The 19,958-nt window shown below is 41.0% G+C and overlaps 1 protein-coding gene across 2 annotated transcripts in view; it reads right to left on the reverse strand.

Moving 5' to 3' along the window:
* megf6b (multiple EGF-like-domains 6b) overlaps window positions 1-19,958 on the reverse strand; it is a 65,206-nt gene that overhangs the window by 1,904 nt on the left and 43,344 nt on the right. For both annotated transcript variants that reach the window (XM_061043133.1, XM_061043134.1), the window contains 31 exons: window positions 19,086-19,208; window positions 16,463-16,588; window positions 15,628-15,750; window positions 14,968-15,090; window positions 14,710-14,847; window positions 14,077-14,199; window positions 13,733-13,855; window positions 12,293-12,463; window positions 11,523-11,654; window positions 11,297-11,425; window positions 10,650-10,778; window positions 10,050-10,184; window positions 9,075-9,209; window positions 8,846-8,971; window positions 8,604-8,735; window positions 8,083-8,211; window positions 7,839-7,970; window positions 7,249-7,377; window positions 7,031-7,159; window positions 6,597-6,725; window positions 6,373-6,501; window positions 4,688-4,816; window positions 4,427-4,555; window positions 3,863-3,991; window positions 3,562-3,693; window positions 3,341-3,469; window positions 3,100-3,228; window positions 2,110-2,238; window positions 1,853-1,981; window positions 781-909; window positions 555-683 (listed from right to left, as the gene is read on the reverse strand). In XM_061043133.1, the coding sequence (XP_060899116.1) occupies window positions 555-683; window positions 781-909; window positions 1,853-1,981; window positions 2,110-2,238; window positions 3,100-3,228; window positions 3,341-3,469; window positions 3,562-3,693; window positions 3,863-3,991; window positions 4,427-4,555; window positions 4,688-4,816; window positions 6,373-6,501; window positions 6,597-6,725; window positions 7,031-7,159; window positions 7,249-7,377; window positions 7,839-7,970; window positions 8,083-8,211; window positions 8,604-8,735; window positions 8,846-8,971; window positions 9,075-9,209; window positions 10,050-10,184; window positions 10,650-10,778; window positions 11,297-11,425; window positions 11,523-11,654; window positions 12,293-12,463; window positions 13,733-13,855; window positions 14,077-14,199; window positions 14,710-14,847; window positions 14,968-15,090; window positions 15,628-15,750; window positions 16,463-16,588; window positions 19,086-19,208 (4,038 nt within the window). The remainder of the gene's footprint in view (window positions 1-554; window positions 684-780; window positions 910-1,852; window positions 1,982-2,109; window positions 2,239-3,099; window positions 3,229-3,340; window positions 3,470-3,561; window positions 3,694-3,862; window positions 3,992-4,426; window positions 4,556-4,687; window positions 4,817-6,372; window positions 6,502-6,596; window positions 6,726-7,030; window positions 7,160-7,248; window positions 7,378-7,838; window positions 7,971-8,082; window positions 8,212-8,603; window positions 8,736-8,845; window positions 8,972-9,074; window positions 9,210-10,049; window positions 10,185-10,649; window positions 10,779-11,296; window positions 11,426-11,522; window positions 11,655-12,292; window positions 12,464-13,732; window positions 13,856-14,076; window positions 14,200-14,709; window positions 14,848-14,967; window positions 15,091-15,627; window positions 15,751-16,462; window positions 16,589-19,085; window positions 19,209-19,958) is intronic.

A 19,958-nucleotide genomic window follows, 5' to 3' on the forward strand; every position in this document is an offset into this window, starting at 1 on the left:
TCCCATACACACCCTCTATTAAAATGTTGATGTTAACAGCGGACATAAACATGTTTACAGCCTGGTACAAAAATAACTAGATAATGGATTAAAGAAATAGACTGACCGAAACTCTGTCAACACTTTACTCCAGTACAACCCGCTTCATTCATTAGATGTTGGGTTTTTTTAGTGCCAATTTACCCTTTTTTTCAAAAGTACTAAATCTCAGTTCTTTCACTTTCAGTTAAATGTGTGGGTCATTTTTTTTTAATCATAAACTGTACAATGTAGAAAGCTTAAATAGATCTTTATCCAAAGATTATTTCCCCATCCTTGAGAGAAAATATAATCTAGAACATCTGAAAATGATTTCAGTGCTAAAATCTTCTTTAACCCCGGGGCAAACAGTGCCTGGTTTAGGTTTCTTTATCTTAATAAGCAACCTGTACACATTTCATATATAAATGAAACACAGGAGAGAGTGGGCAGAGTTTAAATGTTCTCAGCTTGTAAGAAAAGATCAAGCTGCTTGTGTGCATGTTGGTAGAGGTAGAAAATCAACATAGCATTACCCATGTCACATCTTGGTCCAGTCTTTCCTGAGTAGCAGAAACATTTTCCAGTCACAGGGTCACACGGAGTGTCGTCCTCACAGTCGCACACCTTTGAACAGCCGAGACCATACGTACCCTGTTCACACACTAAGAGAGAGAATATTATCACTAAGAGGAAAAACAGGCAATAAAATATCTTAAATCATGTTATTACTTAGGGTGAATCCTCAGAGAACAGACTAACCTCTGTGGCAGCGGGACCCGTGGCGTCCTGGAGGACAGATGCAGTGTCCCGTCACAGGGTGACAGGATGCTCCGTTCATACAGTCACACTGCTGCTGACACAGTGGGCCGTGGAGACCAGGAGGACAGGCTGAGGATGAGAGAGACAAACTATGACATTGCTAAGCTGATTGTTATACTTAAGCATGTTCTCACTGGTTTTATAAACAAGTGTTCACATCTCCAAACTCTATTTAGCTAAAAAGTTATTCAGGATGCTGCAGTGTTCTGGGTGATAAACACAGAGTACTAATGTAATTGTAATGCCACACAGTGATCAGTATTACACAGTGTAAGGAAGGTCATACATTCACTTTTTACTTGTTCTTCATACTTAACACAGAAAAAAAGGTTTGACAGCCTTAGCTTCTTTTTATTTCAGAGTTGAATTTAAATTATGAAAAGATAGACCAAAATAAAACCAGTTATGTTTATAAGAAACTCAAACCTACCACAGTCACACTGATATCATTTCTGTTCCTGGCTTTCTTACTCTTTTGGTGCATCACAATACATTTTACATCCCAATGATTTAAATCATATTCCATATTTTGCTAGCGTCTACAAATCTCATGAAAAAGTTCAAATCATGTTCTGACTGCAAATATTTGTAGTTTTCTCCTCCGCTTCTGTGATCGATTACTCCTGCCTTTTGTTTTTATCTAATTTCAAAACAGCTGGGAACTGTAGCTTTAAGAAACCTTACTCAAGCTGATTTTTAATCAGTGATCTGGTGATGTCATAATTATTGCTAAAAAAAAACAGCAAAAAAGGAGCACACTCGACAGTAAACACAGTTTCAGCTGCATGACCGCAACAAATCTAAAAAAAGACAGTACACTAAATGTTGACCTAGTGCTGAAACGCATCCGTAGTTGTGTTGCTGTTCTTACCCAGATAAAGGAAGCGTATAAAAACTTTTTTGTATCTTTATGATAATTATTGCTGGCAGCAGGAAAGTGAATGTGGGATTGACTCAAAATAAGTCGCTCATTTTCATTCTGGTTCTTTGTGTTCATGTGTTCAGTTCTCACCGTGTTCACACAGATGTCCATAATATCCCGGCCCACACTGACACGTCCCCGTCACTCTGTCACACGTGCCGTTATTTTGACAGTTACACGTCAGCTGGCAGTTTGCACCAAATCTGCCTGCAGGGCATTCTGGAGGACCAAAAAAATAAAAAACATAACCAACTCCATGTATGACTCTCTCAGCCTGATTAAGAAAGTCATAGAGCAGAAGAAAATATGTATCTGCATTAGGAAACAACAAGAGTGTGTGTTGTCACCTTTTTCACAGCGTGCACCAGTCCAGCCCAGACCACAGGAACAGTTTCCAGTTGTAGAGTCACACACACCTCCATTACTGCAGTTACAACGCTGCACACAGTCAGCCCCAAACCAGCCTGGAGGGCAGCCTGATTACCAAACACACAAACATGATTTATAAAGAAGAAACATTCTGCTTCTTAAAATTATACAAACACAGGGTCACAAAAAGTTTGGTTTTCTCCAGTAAAATACTTCTGCTGATTTAAAATCGACATCCTTCGCAGCATGTTTTTTGTGCCTTCAGAAGGAGCTCTTTGCTGCCCTTCATTTTTTGTACAAGAAAAAACAACCATGCTGACTTTGAAATTGGCTGAACTACACAATCCCTCATAGTAAGGAGAGAGTCTGCATGACACTAATGAAAACCTGCACAGAGAAGTCTGAACTTGAAAATGATCACAATGTTCACATTCTTAAAGGTCAAGTGGTCACAGATAAAACAGAGAGATGTCTGTCCTGTAGTTATTTTACATTCGATCCTGGTGTTTAGAGGCTCGGGTCACTTTTCTGAAGCAAAAACCGTAATAATCATATGATTGATGGTGACTGGAGCGTCACCAACACACATAAAGAGGGGGTTTAATAAAGGCAGAGCTAGGAAAAGATGTCATTATTATTGTTTTATTGGCATGATCTCTGTAATACACATACTTTAGAAGTATAACAAAATTCAGAGTGAAAACTGGACTGTTCCTCCTTCCTTCCTCACAACAACTGTTTTTGATTGTCATATAACTATATTTTATAATACATGTCATTTCTCTTTCGATTCAAATCACTAAAAATTAATTACTCATATGTGGAAAGAGAGCCATTGAGCCAGCTTTCAGTAAAACATTTGTTTCCTACAAAGTGTAATTTTGCCATCATTACTGTAAAAACACCACCAAAATATCAAGTAAATATATCAATCAAATCAAAATGTATCAAAGAAGTAGTCTCCTCACCCTTTCCACAGTCGTTTCCTCTGCGTCCGGCTTCACACGCACAGCGACCAGTGACAGGATCGGTCTGAGCTCCATCTCCGCACAGCGCCGCCCGACTGCAGTCGACTCCGTATCGTCCAGCTGGACACGCTGTGACCACACAGGCACACACACACACACACACACACACACCAGGAAATGATCACCCAATACTGTCATTCATAACAAGTTCATTCAGAAATGCAGTTCTATACAGACTCACTGATGTTGCAGCTTGCTCCCATGAATCCTGCAGGACACTCACAGGCTCCAGTGGACGGAACACACCGTCCTCCGTTTTCACACTGACACTCTCTCTCACAGTTCGGACCATAACGACCATCTCTGCAAACTAAAGATCCACGTGGAATAGCAGAGATTTAGCACATTTAAAATGACTTTCATTTCCATGTTTGAGAGATATAAATCTGCTGTTTTTCATACTTTGGTCACATTTGGGGCCCTGGAAACCTGGAGCGCAGTAACAAGATCCGAACACTGGGTGGCAGAGCTGGTTAGTCTGAGAGCACTGACAGACCTGGTTACAGTTTTGTCCAAATGTACCTGGAAGACAAGCTGAGGGAGGAACGGACAGAGGGACGGAGAGGGATCACATGTAGAGTCTGTTGGTCTGTTGGGGATGTTCTTGCTTTCTGATTCATTATAAATACATCAGTGAATGTTTTATTAAAAGCAAGAATGAGTTTAGAAATGCATCATCATTTGAGAGCAGAATCTCCCTCACTCTGTTCGCAGCCGTTTCCTGTGAATCCAGCAGGGCAGCCGCAGTCTCCGGAGACATGGTGGCAGGATGTTCCCTGAGCGCAGCTGCAGCGCTGCATGCAGCCTCTTCCAAACGTACCTGGCAAACACGCTGAAAGGAGACGCATAGAAAAGATCGTAGGAGCTTATAACTCATGGAGGAAATTTGTTCGTTTTGTTTCTTAATTCTTTGTTACTAAGAGAACAATCATATTTCTGAATTAAGAGGCCTTATCTTAATGTTTTACACACTTTTATCTGTGGCTTATGAGACCACCTAACTTATTGTTCAGTATGTTTTGTCCACATTCAATACACCCTGTCCAAAGATCCTCTATTAGGATCAAAGTAAGTGGAATGAACAGGAACAAACTTGCAGAAGGAGCAGCACAGATGGGCTCACGGTTCTTTTATGTACATGTAAAGAAGAAGCATTAGCAGGAACAAAACCAAGAGAAAAGGAACAACAGTTTAAAGCATATATATAAAAGGAGTTTATTGAAGTTAAAGGACAAACTCTGTCCAGCAGAAGGTTGCAGGTTTGTACCTTTATCACAGAGCTTTCCTCTCCAGCCGGGCGGGCACTGACACTCTCCTGTGATGTGATGACATGAAACTCCGTGCACACACTGACATCTCTCCTCACAGGCCGCACCAAACAGTCCAGGTTCACAAGCTGAAAGGTGCAAAGTGGAGGTTAACAGTAGAAACACACACATTAGCAAGTTGTGCAGTCTTCGCGGTGCGGCTGATCCCCTGAGGTTACAGTTGTTTTTGAAGGGTTCATTACTTTTGCTCGCTCTCTAACCTTTCTCACAGCGCTCTCCGATCCAGCCGGCGCTGCAGCTGCACTGTCCCGTCTGTCTGTCACACTGACCACTATTCTCACACTCACACTGCTCCTGACAGTCCTCTCCAGACCGCCCCGCTACACACTCTGAAAACACACAGAATTCAAGACAAAGACAACATCGTGTGAATCATACACAAAAAGGAAATATTGCTGTTTTCTATTCCCGCTGCGGCCTGCAACATATTTTTTTATCCCTTTCATTTATAGTTTGATGAAGTAGAGAGTCATTATTCGGGGGTAGGAGCCGCAGAGTTCAGTGCGTAAAGACATTCCAGGGACAGGATTAGAGGTTTCCTGAGTTCGCAGAGGGTCCTGGCAACGGCACAGACAGACGTTGTAACAGTCACAGAGGGAGGATAGAGTGTGATGTGGAGCTCAGAAGAGAGAAAGTCATCGGCCGGTCAACAGAGATTTTACAGAGCAGAGTCGCCTGTGGTGCAGAAACAATCTGTGCCAGACTGTGGGTAAAAAACAGATGAGCTCAGGTAGCAGGCTGAAGTTTGACTCATGTATTTCATGAGCTCAGTGAAACAACCACACAGCACTGCTTTAATTGTTTACTGCAGGGGTCAGGTGATGTTGTTGTGCTGCAGACCTGTCCAGACTTTATTATACGTGTGTAGGTGAAGATGGAATAGAGCTACTGTATGCTCAAGTGAATCTTCATCAATTCAAACTTCAATAATAAAACATGTAAAGGTGGGAGCATGTGTTGTCCTTTTGGCTCTGATATTGTTGTCCTGTGTAACTCCAGTGTTTTAAACATAATAATCTGCTTTGTGATTAAATGGTTAAATGTGTGTTTAGGCTGTATGTGTCAACATTAAGTAAACACTGTGAAAATAAATGAAGGGTAGTAAAACATGATTGTATTTCCATTATTGTGGTTTAAGGCCGATCATATGAACATTTAAATTTAAGAACTCAAGAGTAATCAAAATGTTATCTTTCCCACAATAAACAAACTTCGACATTCCAGAAAGTTAATCATGAAGTCTGCGATCTCTCCGGCTGCTAATACCAAACACTATCATTCTAAATGTAATGTATTGATGAGCATAAAGATTTAAGATAACTAAACCTACTAAATAGCATGTAGGTTTGTGTAAAATGTTGGACATGATACGTTGTCAGAACAAATGTCTGTGCTGACAAAAACCTGAGAGCTTTCACATCCGTCCAAAACATGACAACCTTTAATATTCGACCCCTTCAGAAAAAAGTGCAGAGGACGAGAGAAACATTGAATGGATGAAATTAGAAGAAGACATGCACAAGTTTCTGCATGTTGAGAGTAAAATGCAGCAGCAGTTGCTGTTCTTAACAGAAATATGTTTTTTTTTCATATCTGTAAAGATCACACAGCTACATAAATCTGGGAGGATAAATATCGAAAAAAATAACTATGGGAAGAAACCCCTGATATTTCATGTGTGCTTACTCTTTGAACTGTAATTAAAAGAGATTTAAAAATGTGAAAAATAAAACGGGTTAGACTTTCACTTGTTCCACTGTTCTGAGTATATGATTATAAATGTTGGCCAAAAGTTCAAACATAAGAAGAATACATTTTTCTTTCAGTGATCTGTCTAAAGGTGGTTTCTGTGGAAACTCTTAATAACAGAACTTCTGATTCTTACCCAGTTCACACGCTGCACCCATCCATCCTTTAGCACATGTACACTTTCCGTTGGTTTTGTTACAGGTGGCTCCGTTCTGACACAAGCAGTGCTGCCGACAGTCAGCGCCATAAAAGCCTGCAGGGCACTCTGGGAGAAAGAAACACATACAAAACCATCCTGTTATCCCTGAATTAACCTGTCGTATATATGATCTCTTTGGTGTGTGTGTTGTGTTTACTGACCTTCTGTGCAATTGGGTCCAGTCCAGCCCGGCGTGCACACACACTGTCCACTGGCCGGGTGGCAGATGCCGTCGTTACGGCAACTACAGGTTTGGTTACATCCCTCCCCAAAGGAACCGGTTGGGCACGCTGCCATGAGAGGGACAAACAATATGATTACCTCCTCATGAACTCTTCTGATCAAAAGTGGAAATTCCAGAATCTGGAAAGTGATCACGGGCGCTGCTCTCTCATGTGTGACTGAGCTGGGTTTTCCCAAATAACTCTGAAACCAAGCAAGTTTTTTGTTCCACTATGAGTCAGAGAAACAAAGATGCTCTATGTGCTTTGATGCTGCTTCATACATGTCATGTTATGGACATTCAGAGCCTCTCATTAAACTTCTCATAAAACAGGAGTGATGCCAGCACCTGTCCACTGAACCTGTCACTCACTCAGGTTGCAGAATGAGCCGATCCAGCCAGCAGGACAGGAACAAACTCCGCTCAGGTGGTCACAGCTCCCGCCATTCAGACACAAACACTTCACCTGACAGTCGAGGCCGTAGAAACCCTGAGGACACGCTGAAATACACACATGTACGCGAAACTTCCTGTTAGGAGCATGTATTCATATTCGTAAGTGAATTTGACTTTGTGATTGAGGAGCCTACGTTTTTCACAGAAGGTTCCGGTCCATCCCACCAGGCAGGTACAAGCTCCGCTCACATGGTCGCAAAACGCCTTGTTATCACACTGACAGTGATGTCGACAGCCGAGACCAAACTTACCTGCTGGGCACTCTGGGGGAAATGAAACACACACAGTTTAAACTTACAGACTAGTGATGTCATGTTTGGTAAACGTTGCAAATGAAAATGAACAAATTCTATAATAGAAAAAGACTGGAACAAGTCCATTGTATAAAAGAGACAATTGTAATCAACTGCAAATGCAGAGTTACATTTTTTATTAAGGCATCATATGGTGGTAAAACTAAGAACAACACTGCAGAATGATGCACCATGAATTTTAATTCTCAACAGTGTTTCAGTCTTCAGACCTTAATATCAGACTGACACAAGTTAAATAAAGTTGTTTTATTTTTGGTTATTTACCGGTCAGATAAATTGTTAATATAATAATAACATTCACTTGAAATTATCTATGATGAAAGGAAAAGATGCACACAGTAAGTTGAAATAATGACTGGTTGTTAACACTTTGGGCTTGAAATTTGTAACTAAAAGTCCTGTGAACATACTCAGATGGCAGCGTGCTCCAGTGTAACCGGCCTCACAGTTACACTGTCCCGTCACAGCGTCACAGCTGCCGTCTCCGTTCCTACAGTCACATGTTTCTGCACAGTCGGCGCCCCAGTGTCCCGCATCACAGGCTGCAGCAGAGTCATCATATTTTAGCATCAGATATAAGAAATGACAAATCCTCATAGCATTAAGAGATGATCTTTTATATTATGATAAAGAATGTGTTCACAGCACTGTTACCTTTCCTGCATTGGTGTCCGGTCCAGCCTGGAGCGCAGGTACACCGCCCACTCACAGGGTCACAGCGAGCGTTGTTCTCGCACACACACTTCATCAGGCATCCTTGACCGAAGCGTCCACCCGGGCACGCTAAGCAAGGAAAAAAAAAAAAAATCTCAAATGCCAAGACTAATGTACCATAACCAACTCCACCAGATCTCATGGCAGCACAGCAAGTTCCATTGACAGTTTTGCTTCTTCTGATTCAGCTGTCAAGGGATGCTGTCGGAGCCAGCGGTTGTTTAAAATGGAATAAAGTTATTCCTCCAAAATGAAAATATGTTTGAGGTTTTCTTTTCTATGCAGCTGAGAGGTTTTAACCAATCACCTCGGAGAAAAACTTCTGACATGTTGCTTTATTTCTCGTCCAAATTGCACCGCTGCAACATTTCCATACTCCACAGAGCTGCCATCCTCCTTGGTGGGCTCACTGTTAATGCATGTTACTATGGTAACTAAGGATGCACGGTGCTAATACTTACTGCTGTGGCAGAGTCTGCCCATGAACCCTGGAGCACAGATACACGACCCGTTGTGTTTATCACACACGCCTCCGTTCTCACACACTGGGCAGGTGAGTTTGCAGCCCAGACCCCAGAAACCATCAGGACACACTGTGATTTAAAAAAAAAAAAAAAGATATATTCACATTTGTTACACATTTATCATGGGGATGTGTGCAGTGATTTAGCACTCACATGTAAATACAAACATCTGCACTCACGGTTCTCGCAGTGATCTCCTGTCGTCCCGGCGGGACACTTGCATTGTCCCGTCACTTTGTCACATGGGGCGCTTGTGCAGTTACAAGGATGCACGCAGCCCACTCCAAACCTGCCGTCTGGACAGTCTGACACAGGACACACACACAAGAGAGAAGTTTACTAAATAGAACTGAAGACAAAGAACACCTAAAGCTCAGGGAAAGCGTGTCTCCTGTGGGGGTTTCCTACCCTGTTCACAGTTCTCTCCGTGACGTCCAGGAGGGCATTTCCGTTGGCACCCTCCAGTCACGTGATCACATGACACTCCAGGTGGACAGGAGCACTTCTTCTCACAGCCGGCTCCGAAAGTTCCGGGGTTACATTCTGGGAGACAGAGCGGGAAAGAGAACTCATCATATTAGGAAAAATAAACATGAGAAAATGAAATTCAACCACTGAAAAAGTGGCTCAAGTTTTTTCAAAATGTTTTTTATGTCTCCCATTAGAGGTGATCAGGCTTTTTCTCGACTGACTCACTCTGTAAATGTGGACGGGTCTGGAGCACTTTAATGAGGATGAAGGAAAAACAAAATGAACTTCTCTGCAGCTAATGTGTAGACTGATAAATCTAATCGTCTGAGTGTTGCTGATTAATGCACACTGGAAATATAGACAGAGGTATTGATATTTTATTATTTGCTACACTGGACACTGGATTTCAGCTTTTATTTGTGATGTACTCGGACATTTCTCTTCTGATGCTTTGCTGCACCTTGTGCTGCACTGGCCTGTCGTCTACAGTTTACAACTCAAACAACACATCCTGCCCTCTGCTGGCGCCCTGGTGGAACGCATTAAGCCTGCAAAGAAGCTGAGAGATATAGCAACTCAAGCTTAGAACGTCACACAACAAAACTATTGCAGTCTTGTGTGTATCATCTTAGAAACTTTAGCCAAAATATGTTCTTTTTAAAGCTTTAAAGATACAGAGCCCCTTAGCCCTGACGCTCTGGATTGAGCTGCCGGAGGAAATCAGGTCAGCAGACACAGTAACATCTCTGCTTCAAACATACTTTTATCAAAGAGCTTGAGATTAAAGACATTCTTATTGTTTGATTATGTTCAAATACAATCTCCAATAAAGTAATAAAAAAAAATAAAAACACAAACTTCAGTAAATGTAAGTTAAGTCTCATGAGCAGAGCATTGTGACCTTGCACACACCTTCCTTGCAGGTGTTGCCCTGGTAACCGGGTTTACACACACATGTGCCATGGCGACGGTGACACTCAAGTGTGTTCTGCTGGACACACTGACACTCCTCGGAGCAGCCTGCGCCAAAAGTCCACTTAGGACAAGCTGGAGGAAGAGAGAGAGAAGACAGAGGAGACAGAGGAGAGAGAGAGGAGAGAGAGGAGACAGAGGAGACAGGGGAGACAGGGGAGAGAGAGGAGACAGAGGAGATAGAGGAGACAGGGGAGACAGGGGAGAGAGAGGAGACAGAGGAGATAGAGGAGATAGAGGAGATAGAGGAGACAGAGGAGAGAGGAGACAGAGGAGAGAGGAGACATGATCATCAATCACAGCCACAATAAAAGTACATAATATATTCCTATTTCTTTTCTTTTCTTTTTTATTATTGCAGTTTGATTGTGAGAGAAATTATTTTTCTGTATGTCCAGTACGTATGACAAAATTGACATTAAAGATGACTGACTTTGATAAGCTTGTTTTATTGTAAACTGATGCTTTCATTGTGTAAAAACATAGTAAGTGTTTTTAGAATCCTGACATTAGGGTTCAGTGTGGTATGGTTTGACATACGGAGGTGGCAGAAGCGTCCGTAGAGTCCAGGATCACACAGACAGGCTCCGTAGGTCCGATGGCAGCGCCCGTTGTTAGCACAGTTACACTTCTTATTGCACTGCTTTCCATAGAAACCTTTAGGACAGCCTGCACAGAGAAAACAACTCAAAGTAAACTACAGAAAACAACAAAGGAGATCAACATTAAGAATAAAAACTTTTCTAAAAGATTTTTTAACTAGTCATTTGTTTTTATTTTGTTTGGATTGTTTTTTAATCTTTACTTTTAGTTGTTTTTTTGTAACATGGTAATCTATCAGGAACAACACCCAAAAGGCCCAGAAAAATCAATTGTGCAGTTTTTTAAATACCATTTTAAAAATGTATTCCAGTACAGAGGATGAGCTGTTGTAAAACAGCTTTGGATTTTAAAAAGAAGTGGCAGATGGATTTCATATCCATGGCAAAGACTCTACATGTGTAAGAAATGAATTGATCAATTGATAAATTAAGTTTAATTAAGTAAGCATTGTAGTTTTCAGTAAGTTGTGTTTATTGTGAAGCCTTTTTATTTCAATAAACAAAAATGTTTTTTGACAGTCTGGTTTTCATTGTTTCCTTTACTTTCATTAACAGTAATAACTCTACTGTGTGGGACAAACTCACCATCTTGGCACAAGTCTCCACTGACCCCCGGTGGACAGCGACAGCTCCCGCTGACCGGATCACAGCTGGCTCCATTTTTGCACTTACAGGGGAAGGAGCAGTTTTTTCCAAAATATCCCTCAGAGCACGCTGTGAGATAAAAAAATGAAGTGTTTTATTTCTAACCAGTCAGTGACACTAGTTATTGTTTGCACATGTGTATGTAGTCATGTGTCCTTATCCCCACTCTGGTTGCAGATGATGCCCGTCCATCCGTCGGGGCAGTCACAGCCAGTTTTCCAGGGGTTACATTTTCCTCCATTAGAACAGTCATCACACGTCAAACTGCAGTCGTTGCCGAATGTGTCGTCCAAACAAACTGGAAACAACAGGGAGATGGAATGATGGAAAGTTCACGCTCAAACATCTATGTTTGATTATTAAGTGAGGGCAGAAGATGGATTTTCTCCTTGAATGTAAGAGGTTGTGAATGTGTCAGTGCTGACAGAGAATATTAAACCTTTCAGTGAAATTAGGAGGAGCATGTAGGCGGAAGGAAAAAGAAAATCAGCAAAGATGGAAAAAGTTTTCGTACTTTCTCAAATTATTTAACTGGATGGAGTTCCAACCAAATCAAACTTCTGTAGGGTCAAAATATATATATATAAAAAAGCATTGCTTTTCTCAATTCATATTAAAAGAACATTTAACTTGTGCTTTTGTAAAAAGTGTTGATTACGTTTGGGAGACTCAAACCAGATCCTCTGACTTTCTGTTCAGGCTCTGTTTAACTGACAGGTCTTATAAGCCTCAGGATTCCTGCCAAAGAAGCAGTGCTGACACAATGTGGACCAACAGTCTGCAAACATAAAGCCCAGTTATTAACCCCCCACCATGTGGTCTGATTCCTGCCTGCAGTAAATAAGTCTTCACCTCCTGAGAGTCACACTCAGGTAATGGGATACAGGTTCCTGTTAACGATAATGAGCTGTTCCCGATTAGGCCGAGGAAACGAACCGAATTTCTCTGCCAGGTTGCTCTCTGCCCTCAGCTCCCCCTCGTCGTCCTCGTAGTCGTCATAGCGCTCCAGGGCTTGGCTGTAGTCCTGCATCAAGGTGAGCTGGGGCTGAATGAGAGGCAGCTCAATGGCTCCTCCGCTGGACAGAGCTTCAACTGCATCTTCCAGAGCTGCAGAGAGATTTATTGTTTTAATGGCAAAAACACAGGCTGTATAATATTTCTGTATGTCCCTGATTTTGATGTCTTCTCGTTTGTATTTTTTTTTGCATGAGTGTGATATTGGAAGTTAAAAATACTTTTGCAAAATGAATCAGCAGGAATTACTTGACTAATTGACTAATATTGAAACTATTCCTTTTGCTCCAAGAAAGTCTGATCTATGGTGGTAAGAACGGATACTATCTCACACGGTTTATAGGTTTTCTGTCAGATGTGCCAATATAAAAGAAATGCAGTATTCTTATGATAACTCTGATAAGATTTGTTTAGAATAACCTAAACTTTTTTTTTTCCAGTTTATTTTATTAGCTTCTTCAGTTTCAGGCCATGTTGTATTTGCATGCTGTCTTATTGAAGGACTCTCATCACTAACTGTAACAACTGAATAGAACGCAGCCATCTTCATGTCATTAGCTGTGAGAGTAATTATAAACATATTATCAAATTCTGTGCAAAAAAAAATAGGTATATGTATTCAACTCTGGCACTGCAATTTTCTATTCCTTTACACTTCCCCACAACATGTCAGAGGCTAACATTTGACCTTTTATTCCATCAAATGTATCAGATACCTTTAGTTTCTAGGTACTTGGTTGGCAGACTGAAATCAACGTTAAAAAAATATGTAAATGACTGAATCATGATTTTAATTTGATCAAAAAGGCTATACAGTATAGGTCTCCAAGAGAGCAATTTACAAGCTACAAGGGTTTTGTAAATAAATATCAGCTCCACCTACACATATAACTGAAGTCACAGTTTCATTGCAAGACTTTTACTTGTATGTATTATAGTATTTCTACAGTACTGTACAAGTAAATTAAACTAAGTTAAAGATCTGAGTGTTTCCTCCAGCAGTGCTTTTCCTACTGTGACAGGTCCAAATGTCTGCTGTGAAAAGGCCCACTATTCCAAACCTTTGAATCTAATTGGGAATAGAACCATATCTGTCCTCTTTCTTATTTTTCCAGCTGTGGCATTTAGAATGGGCCAGTTTAGGTGTGTTCAAATTACAATCTGTTTTTAATGCTCACAATTTCAATGAATGACTCTGAGCACAGGATGTATTTTGCAGTTACAACTATGTAAGTGTGCCAGGTTTCCGTTGGCATGTTTCTGGTGTGATCCTCACTCTCCCTCTCTCACTCTCTCTCTCTCTCTCTCTCTCTCTCTCTCTCTCTCTCTCTCTCTCTCTCTACCGTGATTGCTGATACTCACGGATGCAGGACTGCCGGTCCTCATCCAGACGGAAACCCCGGCGGCAGAAACACTGAAAGGAGCCTGCGCTGTTCTGGCACGTGTGATCACAGCCGCCGTTAACGGCCAGACACTCATCTACATCTGAACAACACAGACACAGACTCAAACCCTTACCCTTTAGGAGAAGCCAAAACAATCTCAGTGAAATGTTAAACTATAACAAAACACAACACTGTGTGTGTGTTGACATATTTAGAGTCAAACTGGAAAAATACACACAAGTAAAACTTCAGGCTTGATATAGTCTCATAAAATTAGCGATGTGATTCATATCCCATATTTGAACTGAGGGTAAAACATACCGTCACAGCTACATCCGTCTGAGTTGAGTCTGTACCCCGCTGAGCAGTAACACTCGTAACCCCCGGGGTAGTTGGTACAGTCCTGTTCACAGCAGGAGCTCTGCTCTCCACACTCGTCCACGTCTGCCAAACACACCAAGAGGGAAGACGAGAGTTATGAGCCGACTGTATATGCAATATGCCTCGCTGCTCACTGACACAAAGGTTTTATGAGAAACTGTAAACTCTACAGATTTAACAGCAAATTAAAGTAAAAGTTACAGTTTATGGAGACTAGCACTGAAGTCATGTAGATTTCCGTTAAGACGGTTTGTTTAGTATGAGTTAATGTTGACACCTGTATTCTTACTGGTCAAATGCATCTTCCACCTCCTGAACAGAACAGAGTTTTAGCATCATACAGATCCAACGTCTAAATGTTTGTTGTTGTTTTTTCGAAGAAAGCAACAGATTTTAGAAATCTATGCACTTCATGGCCGCTATTCAAAAAGAGTAATCACGTTATCCACTTATACATTAATCATGAATTAGACAATAAATACAACACCACATTCCTGGAAACTCACAATAACTGAGTGTGCTATATGATATGTTAGGATTTTTTGTCAATGCAAGTGTATTACAGTATCTTACCAAGACAAGTTTTAAGGTCATCATCCAGTCTGTAACCTTGGTTACAAGAGCAAACCGGCCCACCGGTTGAGTGTTGGCAGTGGTGTGAACAGCCTCCATTGTTGTTCTCGCAGCTGTTCACGATCTCCATCTCGATCCCTTTACATGTCCAAAGAGGGATTATTAGTGTTGATTAAAGGACTGAAATATCTTAAATATCTGAACAACACAGTGTAAGATTTCTGTGCATGTGTAAATATAAAGAGGGTTTGTACTGACTGTAGCACTGTTTCCCATCAGATCCCAGTTCGTAGGCAGTGTTACACACACAGGCGAACGAGCCCAGTGTGTTGTGGCATCCGTGAGCACAGTTGGCTTCCTCTAACTCACACTCGTCGATATCTGTCACAAAAAAATGAAACAAAAATGGAAAAAAGAAAGGACTTGAAGAAATACATCTGGTTTGCACAGGTTCATTTGCATCCCCCATTGTTCCATATGTGCTCCTGACAAACCTAATCCATGAAAAACATCTTCTGCAGACTTGAACTCAGAGTGGATAGAAACCTAAATGGAAACATTTGCCGGACAATTCACAACCTTCTTCTAACTTCTGAATTCAGAAACATTTAGAAACTTTTCTGGAGCGTTCAGTTGAAGTGCATAATAACCTGGCCTTGTTGAAATGTTAATTTAGATGCGCAAATTTGAATTTTTCTACTGATTCTGATTCTAAACTTGACCTTTGAGCCAAAGTGGACAGAAAATCTATAACATCATCAGTTCCATCACATCTGGAAGATGAGACTGAAAGCTCCAGAGCCGGTATAAATGTATCCACATTGTTATACAGAACAGTTTGCTAAATTAATTTACGAGTATTTTCTTCAAACTTAACACCTGATTAATGATTAGGTACTTGAATATACTGAAAGTTACCTTCACAGGTTTTCCCATCTTCAGCCAAGATGTAACCAACTTTACAGTCACAGTGAGCTCTCCCGCCGTCAACCCGACACTCGTGCATACAGCCTCCATTCTGATCTGCACAGGGATTCTGCACTGCAAGACAAAAATCACACACATATAAACATAAATCTATCGAAATCATTCAAACACAACTTCTTGCACAGCAGTGGAGAAAACTGCAAAAACCGAAATCTTAATGCAAAGCATATGGGGAGCTTTAAGTCCACACTGTCTGACTGCACCTCCACCTCATCTCTTTAATGTGCTCTCTGCACAGCTCTGTGTGTGTGTTTGACTTGTGTAAGCCTGTCTGGCATCTGGGATGGGAACCTTCAGCTCTGCAAAATTTAGAGGAAGCGGTTCACAGCCAACAATTACAAAGAGAAAACACCTGAAAGACAGTTATTTAAAATGCATATATGTATAATTTCACTTCAGTTTTGAGACACTTTAACTTTATGGCTGTAAAGACAGCAGTGATTAAAAGAAGCGGAGACATCAAAATACTCATTTGAGTAAAAACAATAAAGCAGATAGCAGTAATTCACTCCAATTTAATCATCCCATGATTGTCAGTTAATTGTTCTCCAGAAAGGACATCCTATCAGATAGCCATGACTGGCAATGTGCTTTCAGTGTTGTAATCTTAATCAGTGAATCAGAACCATCGTAATCTTTCAAAATAATGGGTTACACTCACACTCTTCCCTTAGTCACACATCCATTTTATGACTTTACCCGTCTGTGCCCTGATGTGTGTCGGTGTGTTTTCATTATTACCTCACAACACAGTTTGGGAACTCACATTTGCAATGCTTGCCGTCTTCTGCTAGCACAAAATTTGGCCTGCAACGACAGCGGAAATGAGCGGCGGACTGCTGCACACAGTAGTGTTCACATCCACCGTTGCTGATGGCACATGAATGGGTTGCTGTGAAGGAGAAAAAAAGGAAGAAATGTATTGACATGACGAGAGGACAGAACAGCTGCACGGACAATGAGAAAACATGGCAGTAGAATAAAAGCGGTTTATGGTGAACTTTTCTGGTTTTTGATTAGATGTGGCGTCATATCAATTATTCTATTTCTCAGAGAGATCGTGGCTGTGGTTTTGATATTCTGACAAGAAACTCTGAGAATAAATCAGACATTTGCACTGCTCTGAACCCTGAGAGCTCCATGTCCAAAAAAGGGCCAAAAACCACAGAGAAGTTTGAAAGGCAAGACCTCCATGATGGACAACGCTACCACTGATGAGTCCGAGGGCAAAATCTGCTCAATCATCTTTCCCTGCCTGAATTCTTCTTGTCATATCAACAGATGAAACCTCTGTAGAAGACCTGGACTCCATTCCCTCAGAGAAAACTACAGTCAGAGGCTGAACTGCCTGGCGCCCTTAAAATCTGAATTTTTTTTTTTTTAAATACTCAAAGGCTGGAGATCCATCAATCGCAAGTACACGTCATATTTCAGAATGCTCTCCAGCTCAAATATTATTCAGGCACACACAGAGTGTGTGGGATACATGTGACCTCTGCTGGCAGATCAAGAGCTGGATAAGAAGGGGACATCTGCTCTCAGAGTTGAGTGGTATGTGTTGTCTATCCAGCATGCATGTGGTTATTCTGTGCATGGTGCAAAATATACTTTTATTCACTTAAACGGAAAGATTGGAAACATTTCAGTACGTGAAGGTCACAGTTTGCAGCTTTCAACTGCACAGCGGATATGCAGCCTCATAGATAAGCTTCACCTGGGAGTCGGTCCAGATGTGCTCTGTGATTATTAGTGCAATCAGTCTTTTCATGCAGCAGCTGTCACACAAAGGCCTCTCAGGGACAGTTTAGTCCCAGCTACAGTTCAGTGTCTGCTCTATAAGACAATGAAATAACTTTCGCGTTATGAAGCCAAGAAACACATTACTGTATGATTTCCTCTCTACATCTCAGGACACACTGTATACATTCCTGACAGTAGAAACTTCAGCCAGGTTTATACGCTCTTCTCTATCAGCTATTGAAGAATTTTTTTTTTTTTTAATGTATCCATCATGTCAGAAACTACATACAGGTACTGTTTGAATACTGGAGAGGTAACAATAAAACATTAAAGGAATGAAGCTTATGTGATTGTTAAAAAAAGCAAAGAATAATTAAATGGAAGAAACAGCAGAATCATTAAGTAACAGTGTTTCAGAGACAAAAGACTCTTTCACTGATGTATTAATTCCTATTTTCTAAATCTCATAATAATTCTTACAATGCAATACATTGTCAACCATTACTTTTTTTAATTACTGAGTCTTTGTATTAGTCAAAACAATCTCCAGATCTCAAGAGTAAACTTCACTCTGAGTTGCAACTCATTCAAAATGATTGGATTGAGTTTCAAAATTCCTTGAAGCTCCAGCAAAAATAAACTCACGAAAGCTCCATTTAGAGACCGATCAAGAGCATTCAATCCATTCACATGATGTTCATCTCCAGCAAATGAGGGTTGGCCCATTGGTTTGAAAATGCAAAAATAAATCTAATTGGCATTTTCCAGAGCTCTGAAGTGAGTTTAAGTGAGTCTACGTCTGGCACAAAACAGTGAATGATTAATAATGGTTTAAAGAAAATAAAAAAATAAAAAGATAGGGGTGCAGATGGTCTAGCGGTTGGGTCGCTCCCCATGTACAGAGGATGAAGTCCTCCAAGCAGGCGGCCCGGGTTCGGTCCCGACCTGTGGCTCCTTTCCTACATTTCATTCCCCACTGTCTCTCCCTAGTTTCTTACTCTATCCACTGTCCTATCAAATAAAGGCAAAAAGAAACCTGCCAAACAGTAATAAAGATGATTGTAAAATAGTTGCTTGTTCCAGCTTTAGCACAAAAGATATCTTGTGATTCACTCAAACAAAACTCCTACAAGATATGCACTGCAGGGAGTGTAAAATGAAGAACCTGGACTCAGCAAAATTTATTGGAATCATCTCACAGTCGGGTTTTTCGTCAGAGTCGAAGGGGTCGACTTCTGCAACATCAAGACTGTGGTTCATATGAGTAAATGCTCATGTCAAAAAGCCTAAAACTAAACTCAGATTAAATTATGAACAAAAATTACACTCCCAGTACTACAAGTTCTTTTTTAAAACCTTCCAGCAAAAATGCTCTTCCAAAACAGTGTTTCGTTGTTTATGTGACTTTGGAACATGTGGAACCACATCAAAGAGGGGGAACTCTGGATGCATACATCACATTTCTGAATCGATTTATAGAGAAATTATTGTTAATGTTGGTTGTGTTTTCACAGTTTTCCATAAAATGCAGAACATCTGACCAACATCAGGGGGCTGCGATTGTCACATTAGTCACAGTACACTGATAAGGACCTAACAGAAGTATCTCTTCAGTGTTAGCTCTGACATACAACTGAAATATTTCTTACCGAGGCAGGTGCGTCCGTCCACATGCAGACGAGAGCCGGGGTTGCACTCACAGTAAGAGGAGCCTCTGGTGTTCACACATCTGTGCTGGCAGCCCCCATTATGGACCTGGCACTCATCAATATCTGTGGGAAGGGAGGGAGGAAGAAGTGAGACAGAAGCAGGAAGAGAAATTAGTGTAATTTAACTAAATCCTCACATTATATGAAAAGTGCAGATGAGCTTCCAAGCTGGGGGAGGAATTTCACACAGGTTTTAGGATAAAGATGTACTCTAAGAAAGAAAGTCTATGATGGATGAGAAGAGAAAGTATTCAAAAAGCGCAGTGCAGCTCAAACAAACAAATCCCCCATGTGGTAGCAACTACTGAACATTTAAAAGCAAATTTACATTCCTTCGCTTCTTGTCAGAGTCCCCTGGGAGCGGCGGACATATGGAAACATAAATCAGAGGATGCAAAATGTACACATTCCTCTCAGCAGAGCGTTGAGATTATAAACAAATAGAAGAAGAGAGTTGTTGGTTCTGAGAAAGTCGAGGTGAGGGAAACATGACTGCCTGCCTGTGTGACCAGATTGAGAATGAAATAAGTCATGCTCCTAAATATTTCTTAATTTAGGGGTCAAAGACGAAGAAAATTGTTTTCAACAGCTGACCCCCTGTGAGAGCGGAGCTGATTTGTGAAGCTCGGCTTCGTTTTGGACTTCTGCTCACAGCACGTCTGGCTCCATCATCATCATCATCAGGAAAATGAGGACACAAAGTCAAACCTGACTCACCTCCAGGCCGGTAACAAGTTACCTGTTCGCTTAAGCAGAACTCAAATTAGCAGAGAGGAATTTTACTGGAAATGTTGCTGACTCGAACAAATGACA

Source organism: Labrus mixtus, chromosome 7 (assembly GCF_963584025.1).
Source record: "Labrus mixtus chromosome 7, fLabMix1.1, whole genome shotgun sequence".
Taxonomy (NCBI): Eukaryota; Metazoa; Chordata; class Actinopteri; order Labriformes; family Labridae; genus Labrus; species Labrus mixtus.